The 17,245-nt window shown below is 41.4% G+C and overlaps 1 protein-coding gene across 3 annotated transcripts in view; it reads left to right on the forward strand.

Moving 5' to 3' along the window:
* Spock1 (SPARC (osteonectin), cwcv and kazal like domains proteoglycan 1) overlaps nt 1–17,245 on the forward strand; it is a 503,091-nt gene that overhangs the window by 220,478 nt on the left and 265,368 nt on the right. For 2 of the 3 annotated variants that reach the window (XM_047556527.1, XM_047556529.1), the window contains exons 3-4: nt 2,583–2,591; nt 8,911–8,956. In XM_047556527.1, the coding sequence (XP_047412483.1) occupies nt 2,583–2,591; nt 8,911–8,956 (55 nt within the window). The remainder of the gene's footprint in view (nt 1–2,582; nt 2,592–8,910; nt 8,957–17,245) is intronic. The other variant, XM_047556528.1, reaches the window with a different exon arrangement.

Raw genomic sequence — 17,245 nt, forward strand, 5'->3', positions numbered from 1 at the left:
TACTGAGTAAAAAGCCAGCAAAGGCTGAGTTGCCTCTGCTTATTCAGTAGATGTTTGTTGTGTACCTGTTGAGAACAGGTGTTTCCCTGGATGTGGAGGTCCCATGGGGCGGCCACCCAGCCCTGGCCCTGGGCACTGCCATCCATGGGGCCAAGCCACAAGAGAGTAGCCAGCTGTGGGTGTTTTGGCACTCAGCACTTGGTAGGGGGCAGCACAGGGGCTGCAGATCATATAGTCAGGGGTGGAGGGACCAGGGATAGGGCAGGCTTCCCATAAGAAGCAGATTCTAAACTGAGGTTCTGTAGAGCAGTACATGTTAATCAAGGAAGGGTGAGGAAGCCTGTTTCAGCACAGAAGGGGCAGCATGGGCAGAGTTTTGAAGGTTTAGAGTGTGGGCCACTGCAGGTTCAAGAATCAGCTCATTTGCAGAAACCCATGAGCTGGTGTGTGTGACCCTAGAGAGACAGTAGGCTCTGCAGGGGCTGAGTCTTGGACGGTTCTGTAAGTGAGACTAGTGGGTTGGCATAAGACTGAAAGGCATGCTGGTATTCTAAGCAGGAGAATGATGTCAAGTTCTTCTGTCACCCCAGCCAACACAGCCTTTGCCAGTCCCTGAGATTGGTATCTCCCAGAGAGAATGAGTGGGGAGGAAGGAGTGAAGGATCCATTCCTAGCTCGTGTTTAATTCTCTAAAAGGTAGCATCTGCCTTGCTCATGGAGGCCTGCCATCTCTGGGCAGGGGTTGGGGGGCATTCTCAGAAAGATGGCAGGACCTAGTTAATTTGAAATTTGTGATACTTGGACAAGGCTGGGCCTCTGGCCAGTGTAACTTGTACTTTCTGGGAAATAAAGCTTTACATGATATAAGACTGCAAGGGCCTTGTTTGGTGTGCCAATGAGATGGACCTTTCAGAGTTCCTCCATCTGTTTTGAGTGCAAATTGATGATTACACAGAAATTTTGCCTGTTCAGGATCATTCCCTTATCAGGCTGCAGTTAATCATATCTAATACCTTACAGTGGTTCGAAACACCACACTTTGGATGCACAAAAGAGCCCAGTGGTGAGTATCATAGACAGGTCCATTTGATATGTGGGGGTCACTGAACTTTAGAGAATGGGAATCTGGCCTTTAAACAGAATTATGCCTGCAACTTGAATCTCCATATTTCACTGAATTTTTTTTCTCAAGCGCTTTTCATATGTGAGACTAATAAAATTACATGCACTTAAGATATTTCATAATTATTTTCCCAGTTGCAATTGGTCTCCCTTCACTTGGGCCTAATTGGTAAAATTCAAATGTTTAAGAAGTCACATTACTGAAATTCATTATTTTCATAAAGCCTAGAGTTTCCTTCATGTACCCAGGACATCCTACTACCATAAGCCTCTGGAGGTGAATGTGAGCATTTCTTTTAGTTACTAATTCTGTGTGCCAGATAATGGATTGGGCACTTTGTATCATGATTGCGAATCTTTGAGATCATACTTCAAGGTAGGTACAAGTGGCTTGTTTTATGGATAGGGAAACCAACTCAGAGAAGGCAAGTGGGTTGTGCAAGGCCACACAGCTGGTGAGTGCTAGAGCTGAAATTTGAATGCTTATTTACTTCAAAGCCTGCCCTGTTTCTAGCATTTCCTCTGCTTTGACCTCTTCTATCCTTCCCAGATACTCAGAAGGTTACTCTTGGTTAGTCAGACAATTTGATAATTTTGCTAATACAATGAAATGTATTAGTGTTTTTAAGTCTGAGAAGACCTTCTTGTCTTGGTCAGAGTATAACTGGAGCATCCTGTACCCATTTATATCCCAAGAAGAAAAATCCCAAATGCAGAGCAGAGCTTTGAGAAGAAACTCACTCAGGCTCAACTTTTCCATTTTGAGAAAAAAAAAAAAAAAAAAAAAGTTAGTGAGTCACTTCTTTCCACCTTGGCTTGGATGGACTGACAGACAGAAAGTCCCCAAGCAGGGAAAGCTCCTTGTGATGGCACTAGTGCTTTAATCAGCTGGAGGGGTCATGCCAATCCTATTCATTTTACATGTGTCCTAAGATCATAAGTCCATGTCTTTCTCGAGTCTGAGCACCATCCCCAAGCTATTTTGATGCTGCAAGGCAAAATAATTTCTTTGCAGGAATGTAAAAGGTCTCTTATTACTCTTGGTCCTGGATATCATTTTCTGACTTTTTTTTTTGTTGAATTTTACCCTCTGGACTGATGTTACAGGCAATTTTCCATTTGAAATTCCTGCAGATGACCATTAGGGCTGGGTATTGGAATTCCATCATGATTTTGTAGTCCTTTTGCAGTAGTGCATAGATCACTGAATACACTCAGATTTCTCCATTTTGGTTATTTTACCTATAACCTCTAATCCTTTCCCATGAACATCATGAATGATGGGACCTTTGCAAAGAAATGATGGTAGGTGACTTAAGAGAAGATATCTGGTTATGACCTTTCTAATGTTATGAGAATTTGAAGTTTTGATGCAATTATCAAAAATGTATACATTCCTTCCTATTGTTTGATGTGATTCTTTTATTTTTTTTTCTCATTCATAATGCTTTCGTGCTCAGGAAGTTGAGGTAGGTTTTTGACTTTTCCACTGTATGTAGACATAGAATCAAGTAGTTGCCAAATGACATGTAAATTTTATCCTGAATCCTAAATCTTGGTGGTAAATATTTGTTTTCCTTCAGTGAACCAGTACCACACACATTTGTCTTTCATTGGTATATCCAGGGGATGCAATTTATCAAATGCATATAAACAGTCCATTTACTGCTTTATCTTTTCTCATTAGTTACAGTACAAGTATGATTGTCAGTTATTATCTGTGTTTTACTGGTGGGTTATTTATTGAAAGAGCAGAGCAACTGACATTGTTATTTTCTAAATCATTTTGTCTAAGGCCTGCAGGACTTTACACCAAATGTCAGACCAATTTATCAAAGAATTGCTCTATTTAGGATGAAAGTGATTTAGAGTTTGTGTATAAACATACACCCACCTGTGCTTACACACACCCGCAGCAGTTACAGGAATTTCACAGGGATTGAAGAGATGTTACGGGAGCTGAAACAGCTTCCTTACCATTTGATGCAATTCAGCAGGGATTTATCAAGTACTGTTGAGTGATGCCTTAGGGAATATACAGGTGAGTAAGGATGGTCCTGCTCAGCAGACTAGCCAGGTGTGTGGAGTAATATGTGCACAGGAAGGACATTAGTGCACACAACTCCCAGTTCCTGGTGGACAGGGGTCTCACAAATGGTGTACAGGAATCTTCAAGTCACTGTCCAAACCAGGCCAGGTGACTGGGCTATTTCATTCAGAAGAATTCCCACTGGGGCTCTCTCCAGAGATGGGGAGGGACAGGCCTGTCTGAAGTACACAGAGAGCACATTGCTTGTCCAGAGATGTGACTGGACATAGCTAAGAGGTAAGGTGGCTGTATGGGTAACCCACTTCTTTCTCAGTAGACACTGTGCTTTATACCGTATGGTAGCTTGATTGCAGGATTTTCATTGCACACAAATTAAATAACAAGGAAACATTGCATTGCAAACATTGCATACAGCAGCTCTTACATAGCATTGTCTGGATCTATCACTTTTCTAGTGACTTCTGTTATGTTTGTAGGGACATTCCTCTTACCCATCACCCAGCCCTTCTTCCTTTTTCCCCCCAGTAAAGCAGCTTGAAAATGAACTAGTTTGCATTGAATCCCCTTGAGAGCAGTTTGGCTGTAGTCCCTTAATTGATTTCTTTCTGAAGGTTTTGGGTTTTGCATAGTGGCCTCCCTCCGGGATCTGCAGACCTGGTCTTAGTCCCCCTGACTTTGCAGCATAGTGAGTGCTTCTCCTGTTGGTATTTCCTTGCAATGGGCCCACAGATGACCCCACAGTGGATGCTGTGCCTTGCTGCACCTTGCTTCCTTCTGTTCACGGCTGCGTTGCTCACTCCAGCTCCCATTCATTTTCTAGTCTGGTAATTTGTATTATCTCAGGTAATCTTCTGATGGAACTGCAGGGTTCAAACAGTTTAGCTAAAATATGTATAAGGGAGAAATTATCTGTTTCATGTGAGCTAAATGCCTTTGATCTGTGGCATCTGAAGCTGTGGTATATAATAAATTATACCCTCATCCTCATAATCAGCAGCCAAAGCAGTTGGGTTCCCAGAGTGGCTTGTGTTTGGTTCTGCCCCCCAGCTCTTCCTCAGAGTTGGCTTTGACGTTCTTTGGAGCTGAAATAGGTGCTGCTTGAAAGGCAAATCCCTGAGGAATATTTGAACTAAATTGCATCAGCCATTTTTGGGCTGTGGCATCGGGAAAGGAAATTCATATTCCCATTATAAATGGGCTGTAACCATAGACTTTCCCATTGCTTATGATCATCCCTGATCAAAAGACTTAAGTACCCACATTATAGCAGGAGTATTTTGGCATCATTTTGTGTTAGGCAGACTTAAAGATTACATTAGAAGATGCATTATAGAATGGAATGTTCTTGGCATGTACAGTCATCCCTTAATATCTTTGGGAGATTGGTTCCAGGACCCCTGAGGATACCAGTGTCTGCAGATTCTCAAGTCCCTTTATATAAAATAGTGTAGCATTTGCATGTAACCTGCTCAGTCCTCACCATATACTTTAAATCATCTCAAGATGACTCCCAATCCCTAATACAATATAAAATGTATTATAGAGATGCAAAAGTATGGAAATAGTTGTTATGCTGTATTAGTTAAGGAATAATGATCAAAAAACCTATATGTTGAAGGCAGACACATTTTTCTTTCAAATATATTTGATCCTCATCAGTTGAATCTATGGATACAGAGAGCCAATTCTGTGTATCTGTTTCACCATATATGCTATTGATATTGATTATTAGTAGACATGTCTTTACCAATGTCTGTTATATGTAATATGTAGTGTTATTTGCATAGTGTATGTATGTATGCACACATATATGGATATATATTCTTTTTTCTTTCTCATGGATGCTGATCCAAACAGAATATCTCTAAAGTAGTTGGAAACCCAGAGTTAATTCATTTGCACCAGGTACTGGGAGCCCCAAATTTTACAAGTTCCATCATTATGCTAATGGAATATTTAGTGAGATAAATGGAGAAATATGATTTTATCTGTGTCAATCAGCTGTAGAGGACAAAAAAACATAATTGTAGCAAGGGCCACTACTAGTCTCTAATTCTTCCTCTACCACCAATCCTGCCTCCTTCTTTTGTCCTCATCCTAGACCTGTAATGATTCAGCATTTTCTTGCTATGATCTTTGTGCTAACTTTTTAGGATTTTTTTTCTGCTGCCCTGAAATACTTCATGATTTCAGACATCAGTCAGTGTGCTCAAGTTTGAGCCTCTGTTTAAATTAATAGGGTCTTCTGTATTTTTAACAGTCCCTAAAAAAAGAGTTGGATAAGTTTCAATTATGAAATGGAATGGGCCTTCCCTCCTATGGGTTAGTTAGAATTAAGAGCAAGACTGTTCTCTGCTCTGTCCAGTGGAGGCCTGACATAATTGTACCTGCAGTGTGGGCCATAAAATATATATGTGGTGTAATACTGCCATCCTTCAGTGCTCAACCTGTATAATACATTAATGGGAGTTATTAAATTTAATAAATGGCTATGTTTTGATATACATCCTTCTAGTTAGGTTTATGTTTTAAAAGTTAACAGGTACTGTGGTCCTTGCAAGTCTTTTTTTTTTTTTATAAGCTTTATCCCTAGATGACAAAACGACCAGTCAAGAGGCCAACTCAGACACATTTCATCTGACAAGTTTCATCTACCCAATAAACCTTTCACCAAAGTCTGAATTTCAACAGTCTGCAACTTTTTTGGGCTATGGGGAAGGCCAGAGTTAAGGGTCCTAAAGTCCTGGACCTTGCTGGCATCTGGACCAGACTTTGAGGTCCATGCTCCAAGAACATACTTTCAGATAATGTAGCATTAGGTGTTGTGGGGAAAAGTAAACCTACTCCTAGGGTGGGAACAAGAGAACATCTATTCTGTATATTTTAATTAAGTTACAAAATAAAATAAAAGCTTGACTGATGCATCCTGGCTCATAGGTCCTGGAGAAGTGACCAGCTATGGTATAGGTAGAGTGTTGGATCAAGACTGCAGACGGCTGTCCTTATGTCCTTGGAGCCTCCATTTTAAGGTGGGGCATAGGATTAGCAATTTGTCAGGAGGTGAAACTCTGGGAGATGCCTTCCCTTATTTTAAGCCTTTTGCACATAGATCTGATACTGCTGTACCAGCAGTTCTCCTAGACATGCAGAATTAATTGAAGCAGCCCCAGTCCATGTGAACTCACTTTGTGGCTAGTGTGTGGAAGGTGATCACGTATGCCCCGATATCTCATACTCTGACCTTGACAGCAGCAGTGACTGCAATGTCCCTTCCCCCATGGTCATTGACCATCCCCCCAGTGGGCTGTGGTGCGTAGAGTATTTACACGTACTCGTGATCTTGACCCCTGATGGGTTTTTTTTTTTTTTTTTTTTAAATCAGCTGCAGCCAAAGCCATGAAACCCAAGATTTCCCAGCTCCTGGCTCATTGGTTTTTGCTTTGGCAATCTACTTTCCTGAGGCAGAGCAGAAGCAATCAGATGGATGAAATAAGTTTCCTTCCCTGTTTGGCCTTGCTGGGCAGGGGACTGTTTGAAGGACTTATTTTGCATAATGAGGTTTTACTCAAGGTGTTCTTTTACATTTTGATAGTAACTAGGTAGTGTTATTACATTTGCAATGGATTTTAAATATTCTAAAGCAGATATCTGCTTTTAGATGGTATATATTTAAAACTATGGGTTTCCCCAAGAAATATGTAAAATGACGATCATAGTTAACCTGGGAAAGTGACAAGGTCCAGAAGAATACTTCCTCCCAGTTATGGAGTATGTTGGGATCATTAGGGAATATTCAGTTCTTGAGACATGCTCTAACCTGTCTGTGACATCAGAGAGAATGTGACATGTGAAATTGAAGCAGAGGAACTGGTCTTTGGCTCCTGCCCTTCCCTGTCAGACACACATCTGAAGCTTCCAAGGGCTTCCATGTATCAGTACAGCATCCTTAAGTAGAAAAGGTTTCATAAGGATTCATATTGCCAATGGATATGGCACTGTCCTCTGTGTGTGGACAGTGCATTGATAAACTACAGTTGGAAGGATGGACGGTGTGTTTCTTTTTTCCCTCCCATGGAGAGGATGAATTTATCTTGAGTTCTCTCTTTTCTTACCCTGGTGACACCATCCATTGGTAACATGATTGTGGAAGGCTAAGAGTACACTGGCATCAAACTGAGAAATCAGGTGTTGAATTTCTTACCTACCATCTAGTCCTTAAGTTAAAATAATTTAATACTGGTTGCCAAGTTTTAGCAGAATTTCAAAATAAAAAGAAATAAAAAGTGGAGGGAGATATTGAAGAGAGATTGTTTTAAACTTTCTCAGTGATATTTCATGGTGTAGATCTTGGAGACTCCCTAACCAGTTGGATGAGGAGGTCAGTTATGCCATAAAATTAAAGCCAGAACAAAGTGGGCCAATTCCTTGGAGTTAAAAATAGTTTAATGCTGCATCTCCAGGACCCAGAGGAACCTGTTCATGTTTATTCATGCTCTGGAAGATGGAGTCACTGGCCAAGAAGCAATATGTTCTGATTTTACTCTAAATCCAGTTTCCTAAAATCTATTTAAAGGCTTAGGTGAACTCAACGAGGATCTAATAAAGCCAGGTAATTGAACGACACAGAGGCTGATAAAATTCACGGGAGATTTTGTTGGAGATAAACTGCAGCAGGAGACAGTCTGGACAATAATTTAAACTAATTGTGTACTTTGATGTAAATTAACTTCCCCGGAAGAGAAATTGAGTCCTTATTTTGAACATCTTTTCAAAAGTGTCTGCAGCATGCAAGTCATCTGCCAAAAACAGAGCAAATAAACTGGATATTAACTAGAAAGCAGCCGAGGCCTTAGAGACAGTCAGGTTGATAGGAAGGAGTGAGTCCTCTTTGCCTGCAGACTCTTCGGTTTTGTTGACAGTGGTATACTGGGGAACAGTGGGGCCTATAAGTGTGGAGGGGAGGGACCAAGTGAGTGACTGTCTGGAGGGAAGGGTTGTTAGAAGCGGGTAGGAGCTTAATATAACTCTGAAGAAGCAAGTGACCTCGCCTCTTGCAATTTCAAAGTAACAAAGGTGCCCAGCCTTGGAGCATAAATTGATGCAAACTTGTGCAAGACAGACATGGTTATGAATAGACCAGATTGCCCTGCCTTTCGTTTTCCATCCTCCCATGCCCAGAACAAATGGTATTAAGCCGAATGTGTGCTTTGCTTAATTCTAATGTTTGAATGGCCCTCTGTGTTGGGTTTTGTGAGTGCTGGAAAACTAGAACTGTGCACTGCAAGATACATGCCTCCATGTAAAAGAAATGTTGACAGTTGAATTATCAGCTGTTAAAAACACACAGGCTTAATCATAAATGAGAGCAGCCAGGCAGCACCCATGGTATACTTGATAGCAAGTGCACCTTGAACATGGAAGTTGTCTGGGTTTATATGTCAAACCAAGAAGAGCAATGCTGTTTCCATATTGGACTAGAATTTTTTTTTTTTTTTTTTTTTTTTTTTTTTTTTTTACTATTTCCAGTGTTTAATACATACAGTTTATAGTTTGAAATTTAAGAATTTGAAAAATAAATTGGTATTTTCGATTGGACAGTCATACCTGTTTTGGGAAAGACTTCCAAGTTGTGGTTTTCCTTATGTTTTGAAAAATGGGGAGAAAGACATGTTTTAATGCAGTTATGTGAGAAGCTTCCTGAAACCTGACCTTTTGTTTTCTATTTTTTCCTTTTGTAGGATGATTATTTCAGAAACTGGAATCCCAACAAGCCCTTTGACCAAGGTAAGGTTTCTTGCTGTGTATCCTGTGGGAAATGCTGTCTCATTTTTTCTTCCTTGTGTGCTGAGTTAATGCTCACAAAGGCCAGCTAGCTGTCTTGTTTTATTGATTTGGGGGACCAAATTGAGTGGGGTAATAGAAATTATTTTATCAAATTGGATATTTGAGGTTATGTCTAGGACAGATTTAAACAGTTTTTTAAAATTGAATTGACCAGTACAATTATTGATTGATTTGGTTAAAATAAAAAACAACAAATAGTGCTTATCATACTAAGCTAGTGAATTGTGGGACTGAATCTCTTGCTTTTAGCCGCAGAACATGTGCCTAGAGATGCTCCTCAATTCACATGAGCCATAAAAATGAAACTTTCTATGGAAAAGGTTAACTGGAAGTTTTTCAAGGGCACCAATACTTTATTTGTAAATAACTTCTTCATGGTTTCTAAATAGAAGTTTGTTTCTGCTTCAGCTGACCATTTGGGTTTCAGTTGGTCTTCAGAGGGCTCTTTCCATGCACCCCAGCAAGCACAGACTAGCATCTTGATGGCTGTTGTAAATCACTAGCCACATCCTCAAGCGAGTTACTTAAGACACAACAAAGACCTGCCATGAATCAGGTCCCTGCTCCCATCCTTGCACGTGTGACTACTCTTGACACAGCCCCTGCTGCTGAAAATCCTGGTAGGTTGCATTTCAAGTCCATCTATGCAGTGCTGCTGAAACTCAGAGGAAGATATTGCCTACCATGTCTCAGAGGGTTCATGCTTCTGGGAACCAGCTTCAGTGCGTGGCTTGAGTACTGAATGTGATGGCATGGTCCACTTGAAGGGAGGTATTGACATGTTGTGTGGTGTGGGGTGCCCTTTTCTGCCCTCTGCTCTGTCACTTTAATTGATCACTCCCTCTGGACTCTGGTTTTCCTATCAACAGAACCAGTATTAAAATTTTCCTGTGTGTTTTTACCTTAGGCCTTGAAGGGGTGCAATATTTTATGCATTCATGCATGCATTCAACCATCCTGTCCCTCTCAGACCTTTATTGAGCTCACACTGGTTATACAAGCCACCAAGGTACTGAGGACAGAGCAAAGAAGCTGTGGTGCCCACCCCAGGGGAGCTCAGTTGCAGAGGGATATGTTAATGGCTGTGAAGCAAGGCTGTGAGATGCAGTGTGGGACTCAGCAGGTGGGGACTCTGCAGGTGTGAAGGCAGGTGTACGGAAGGCTTTGCTTTCCAGACTGTCTGGGTTCTCCATGCCCTGGGCTGCTAGGCCTCGCTGTTTTCCAGATCTAATCATGACTGAAACATCTCAGTCATTCACACTGATGTGTATGAAGGTATTAGTAATACAGTTTAGGAATTTCTCATGAAAAATGATCCAAATTGGAGAACTTTCTTTAAAAGGATAAAACTTGGTTTATGAAGAATATTCATAGATGCTGAGCAACAAATTCCAAATTCCCTGTCCATGTCTGATAAATGAGCCCTTCTGCAGATGTCCCTAGCAGGCCTTTGCTCACAAAGGCAACTCAACTGATGGTTCCAGTGAACTGATTTTTTTTTTTTTTTTTTTTTTAGCTACAAACCAGAAATAGGTTCTTGTCCTACAAGGATCAAATAGCTGTCAGATGTACTCTTCTCCCAGGGTTGTAAACAAGTACAAAACCCTACCAGGGACAGACATTTTTGTTTTTACTAATGTACATAGGAGAAGGGAGTACTGAAGGTGGGCATCTTTTCATTGCTGGGAGTATAAATGATTACTTCCCTTGGCATGGGGGTTATGCAGAAACTTTAAGCACCCAAAACAACCTGGTATTTAAATTTGCTTAGGTAAAAAATACAAGCAAGAGGGCTGGGTTGTTGCTCAGTGGTAGAGCGCTTGCCTAGCATGTATGGGGCACTGGGTCCGATTCTCAGCACTGTATATAAATAAATGAATACAATAAAGGTCCATTAACAGTTAAACATACATATTTTATGTATATGTGTATATACATGTGCACACACACACACACACACACACACACACACACACACAATGATTTTTCTCTCCTAGAAGCGATGGCCTTTCCCCTGCTCTCTTTTTTAAGCTTGCAGGCTTAAAACCTGGGTCTGCTCTGATGGATCCTCCCAGAAAAATCTCATGACTCTGTGGGGTTAATCGAAGGCCTTAATGAGTAGCTCCACTTTGTACCCTAGGTGAAGCTGCTGTTGGCTGTTGCTATTCAGAGCCTTGGGGAGAGCAGGCGGAGCTGAGAATAGCCTTCACTTAAAATATCAGCCGACGTCATCAATTACACTGTGTGCTGCTCAATACAAATGGGAGGTTACTCTTTCCTTGCTGACAGGATCGGGTGAAATATAAACCACAGGCATGGAAGATGCGGAGCATTTCATCTTCCAGAAAATAGGAGAATTGCTGAGATCTGGTGCAAGTTGTCAGCAGTAGAGAGAAGTCATCTCCCCTCCTAAACTGAAAGAGACTCAAATGTAGTTAAGGCGGGTTTGCGGTTGGGGCAAACTTATTCTTTGTAGGAACAAAACTTGTTGAAAATCACTTTCAGAGTTTCAGAGGACAAATACAGGCTAGGAGGGGGTGGAAGAGGTTTCACCATAGAGGTGGTATGCAGTTGGGCAAGAGGAGGAGAAGGAGGGCCCAGCATGGGGAATTTGAGTATATTGCAGTTACAAAAGTCATTTGAGACAGGTTATGAAGGGCATTGCACACCAATCTACCAAATTTGAACTTTGTTTTCTTGGCAGTGGGAGCCACAGAAAGTTCTTGAGCAGAGGAGTGACATAAGAAGGCAGTGTTTTGGAGGATTTTGTTTGGTGATTTGATACTTCTGATTAGGAACCCCAGACGTACTTGCTAATTGATATTACTCCTGTAGGAATCTGGTGTAACTTCTTCAAGTCATCATTGTGGGCTCTGGCTGTCACAAGTGGTCAGAATTTTTAACCTAGCTTTCTAGCTTGACCTTTGAAATGCTTCTGTGACTTCTTATTATCTTAGGTGTTGGTGTGAATAATTAGAAGACTCAAAATATTCCAGAAGTAGTTACTGAGCTGTAATTACACTCTCTGCTTAAAGATATTTACTGAACTTTGCACAACAGGGTTTTATGGAGCCTGTACTTTTCATCATGTAATCGACTCTAAAGCACTTAGAAGAAAAGTGCCTTACCTGGCCTCAAAAACGAGGCTCCAGTTTCTTTCACTTGTTATCTTTAAATGAATCATCAATGCTCTGTCAGTGAAATATAATAGTCATCAACATCAGGCTTCTAAAAACGAATTCTTTGAGATTAGGGTAAGGAAGTATATCCTTTTTCCTTGTAATGATTTAATGCCAAATCTCCTAGCAGAAGGGATGGACAGGAGTTCAGAACTGAAGGGAACAATTATTAACTCAGGCGAGAAGTGTGCTTTGTGAGGTTCACCCAGAAAGACACCCTGCGGAGAGCACCAGGCTGGCTGCTCAGTTGGAGGGAGCCCTGAGCCGGTGAGATGGGCTTCCTGTCTTGCATAGACAGAAGAAGAGGAGACCCAGGACTGGACCAAGGTATAGAGTTTTCCAAAGCCTCTGCCACCTTGCTGGTTAAGTCACACCTTCCCTCTGCTCAACCCAGGAGCTCAGACCAGGGCGTTGCTTCTTGAAGTTGGATCTCATCACAGTCCCTAGTGTGGGGCAGCCATGTACATTCTCTAGTCATCTCTTGCACATTCCTAATGTTCATTAGCAATTTCAGAGCTCGGAAAAATCTTTCAGGAAACGTGTTCACTTCAGCGAGGTATGATGGTGCACACCTGTAATCCCAGCAGCCTCCTGACTGAGGCAGGAGGATGGCAAGTTTGAGACCAGCTTCAGCAACTTAGTGAGGCTCTAAGCAACTTAGTAAGACCCTGTCTGAAAATAAAAAAGGGCTGGGGATGTGGCTCAGTGGTTAAGCACTCCTGAGCTTGATCCCTGCTACCAAAGAATAAATACATAAATTAATAAGTTTAGTTAACCTTCCATTTTCCAACTTTGCTTTTCACCACCTGTTTTCATTTCTATGGTTTAATGACACACCTCCCAGGGACCCAGAGGAGGCAGTGTATTCTATGGGGTGCACTTTGGAAAATGCAGTGTAGGGTCTAGTAGTTTGGAATCAGGTTCCTTCTCATTTAGTACTTGACTGCCACTTCCTAACTGTGTGATTCTGGGCAAGTAGCTTAACTTCTCTGATTCTCAGTCTACTATTTCTGGAAATAAAATAGTAATAATACTTTGAGTAATAGCACAGAGAAAATGAAATGAGTTAATTTGCACATCGCATGTCAAGTGCTTGGCAAAGGTTGCTTTAGCAAGTAGCGGATGCTTTTCATTTTCTCCTGTCTTATGTAGCTGACTTTCCCTATGACTTCCCTTCCTTTCTATGCAGGTTTTATTTAGTTCTTTCTCCTTTTGTTTCCTTCTAATGGCCTCAGAGTTGGGTTGCTCTGAACCTCTCAGGGCTGAATGGGTGCTAGCCTGTTCTGCTCTAGGTAGGTCACTGTGGTGCTGTTCCCCTGTTCCCTGTTATGGGAGTTGAAGAGGTTCAGGCTTTTACTACATTGATTCACTCACCCCATGAACTGTTATCACATGCTCTATGTTTAAGCCCACTGTGCTGGATAACAGGGACAGCAATGAGGAAGGCACCTCTCATGGGGCACTCCCAGTTACCCATCCCAAGACGTCTACCCACTACCTTGCACAGGAATGGAGTGTGTGTAAGCTCTGGGGCTGGCAGGGGTGGGGAGCAAGAACAGGCACTGGTGGGTGTGAGGGCAGCAGGTCTGGGTAACTGACCCAGCCCCGAGCTGTCGAGTGTTCCTACAGGTGACGCAGTCCTTTGTAGCTGTGATGGTGTGTTCTGTGGCTACAATGAGGCCTGGGCATTATGTGCCTTCAGTCTGTGGACCAGGCTCCGTGGTGCTGTGTAGACCAACCTTGCTGATGACGGTCACCCTTGGTATAGTAATGGAGGTGGCATCCCCTTCTCTATCTTCCTCTCAGGGAAGAGGCTTAATGAGGAAGGTTATTCAAAGGACCTGGAGGGGAAAAGAGATATAATTTATTGAGCCACAATACTGTTGTAAAAAAATAATAATTAAAGGTATGACTTTGGGGATTCATTTGGGGGATGAACAATATGCAAAATGGATTCTAACAAGTTATTCCAAAGCTCCTTACTCGTCCTTTTTGAAAAAGAAAACCAAAGCTAAGTCACAATGTTTTTGTCTGGATTAAAGGGTCTTGTCATTGTTGTACTGGGGGCAATTTATATGTATCTATGTATATATAAAAATTTACACATATGAATTTCTACATAACAGGTAATGTTATGTATATAATCACTACCTTACTTTAGGATGAAATTCTGATTACATGAAGATGTCCCAAAGTGATGGGACACAAATGAGCTGCACTTCTCTGCTCTTGCCCTGGTCCACTTGGGAAAGAGAATGTTTGGGTTTGACATTCCGCTCTGGGCAAGCCATGTTAGGAGACCCCGCTGCAGAGATTCCTCATGGAACTGTTGTGAAACGAGCAGACTCCTTTAAAGTGGCATAAATGAGTGTTTTAGAGAAAGTGTGCAGCCATAGGCTTTAAGGATGACGGATTTTTTTTTTCTTCTGGATTGAATTCTAATTCTTCTTGGGCAGCCCATCTGTAGCTAGCTCTCAGCCAGTGATCTTCAGAGCAGAATAGGAACTGTTGGAAATTGATCTCCAGATTAAAATAAAACCCATGATGTCTGGGACCCCTGTTCTTCACACTGTTCACTTGAATAGAAGGAAAGAAGAAAACCCTTGCCCTTTGACTTCCAGTCTGTTATACCAGCGTCTTGACAGGCTCAAATCCTGACCAAAGCCCTGAACTGTTTTAAGGCAGAAATCCTACAACTCAAAAGGAAAAAGTTCTGCCCGTGTTCTACCTGCATTTTTGGAAGCTAGAGCCCAGTGGATTACCAGAGTATTTGTGTTTTGCCAAAGTTTTAAAGTGGGTGTGGGAAGTCAGAATTGCTTTTTTCTAGAATTGTTCTTTAGGTATTTTTTTCCTTTAGATGAATCTGAAAATTTATATGATAAGCCTGATAGAAATCCCGAGTCTGTAGCATTCCTCTGATGTGGAATTTAACCTCACCCCACAAAGAGCTTCTGATTTGCCTTCATAGGGCCTTGAAAAAAATTTGTTTTCTAAGACTCCATCTACCTTCTCTGATCCCTGCTTTTCAGAGGCAGTTGGCCTGGTTTGTAAAATTATAATTTTAATAATTTTCTTTCAACTCCTTCATGTTTGGCAGGTTTGGTGTCTCCTGTTACAGTCTCTCTTTCCATATAATGTAACAAAGATGCTTTTCCTACAGTGACTCTTCTTATTCACCTACACCCTGTTCCAGACTACCTCCCATTCCAGCCAAATTTGACTCTTCCCCAACTGCTATCTCCTTGGTGTCTTGATCCTAACACTAAAATAGTTACCATTTAAAAAAAAATGCTTAGAGTATTAGCTTTTAAATGTTGTGACTCAATTCTAGCAGAAAAGAAACAGAAAACTGTTAATTCAAATATTGGTGTGTGCCTGCTTTAACTCAGACTCTCTGCTTTGAAGTCAGATCAAGTTAACACTTTCCTTTTTGATCTTTGTCTGTCTTTGCCTGTTTACTTATTTTGAGAAATAAAGCCCAAGATTGAAATCCCATGTGTGTTGCCTCGGTTTTCTTCCCATTTTCTTTTTTCTAAAGTTGACCAGATCCACGTCGATTTGCTTTTCTGTTCATGTTTTGATACTTTTATGCCGTATGTGTGTGGTCACCTATGTTACACTAAATTATACATTTTACAGAGGAAATTTAATGTTTCCTTTCCTAACCTGTTTGGCTCACCTGATATTGTTTTTGATGCTTTCTCTTCTGCTACTTGTAGATGTAGCTGATTCCTCTTAGGTCATTCTGCGAATATGCCATAGTTTATCTGAATATTACCATTGATGGAGATTTATGTTGTCTCCATTTGATTTGCTGTTGGGACCGCTTTTCCTTAGCATTTCCAACACCCTGACACTTTCATCAGCCCCTGGGTCTGGAGAGATGTATTCCAGGAAGACGACCCAGGTGGGACATTTCTCTGCCTCTGTTAAAATGGACAACTTTGGGCTCATCACATGGCCTCTCTTGGCTTTGGTTTGTCCACTTCTGAAATAAAGGGGGTGAACTAGATGGTTCCTGAGAATCTTACCATCTATGATAACTCAATTCAGGTAGCATGGGTTTCTGTGTATGTTTTCTTATGAAGGAAAAATGAAAAATTTGAAGCATAATGCTCTTATTTCAAAGGTTACAGTTTAACCAATGAGGTATGAATATAGCTTCAATAAAACCAGCAGAGTTAAATGGACCTTTTAACCCAGGGGAGGGGGGCCAGTATGTAGGGAGGCTTAGAATAAACAGTAAATAGGCCATAGTAGGAAGTAATTTCTCTTCTCACAGAGTCCTGTGGGACACTGCCAGGTGGGGGAGGAAAGGGTTTAAAGGACTCAGGTCAAATCTTAATGCTTACATTAGCTTGTCTACTTTTGAATAATTTGCTTCATCTAACCTTCACTTACTCTTCTGTAGATTGGGTCTAATGCCTCCTGTCTCATAGGACATTTGTAGAGACCAATGTGCTCATGTTTGCAAAGGGCCAAGGAGTTGATGTTTTTGATGAGCCTGCATTTTCTCCTGACTCACTCAGCTCTGCCAGGGGCAATTGCATAGGCTTCATTTCCTCACGTGGACTGGGGTGCTGGGGTGGCCATGTGAGTGTTATGCTGTGGCTTCCCTCTGGATCCTCAGTGAACTCCCAGGACCCTGTGTCCCTAGAACAAAAGCCATTCTGGGTTGTGTTCCACCCTTTGGATGGAGTAATAGAGAATCATGAGTGTAGTAAAATTCACCTTGCAATTATGGGGCACTGCGGCTTTCTATTACTGTGTTTAAGAGGTTCTTTCAGCACGATCAAATCCATTTTAAAGACATGTTTATTACCTTTCCCCAAACTCATAAAATGTGGTGTTAGTTTTATAAAAAGGGGGGAAAAAGTCTTTGCTGTTATTCCACCTGCTAGGTAGAACATCCCCTGAATTAATTATATTGTATTTGTTGAGTCTTAATGAACCAGCTTTGGTTTGGGTAAATTCTCAATAGGGGAAGAAAATGTCAGCTGAATTTTAAAATTGATCAATATCACTGCTTAAATTTTTCTTATTGGAGAGT

The sequence above is a fragment of the Sciurus carolinensis genome, chromosome 6 (genome assembly GCF_902686445.1).
Source record: "Sciurus carolinensis chromosome 6, mSciCar1.2, whole genome shotgun sequence".
In the NCBI taxonomy this organism is placed as follows: domain Eukaryota; kingdom Metazoa; phylum Chordata; class Mammalia; order Rodentia; family Sciuridae; genus Sciurus; species Sciurus carolinensis.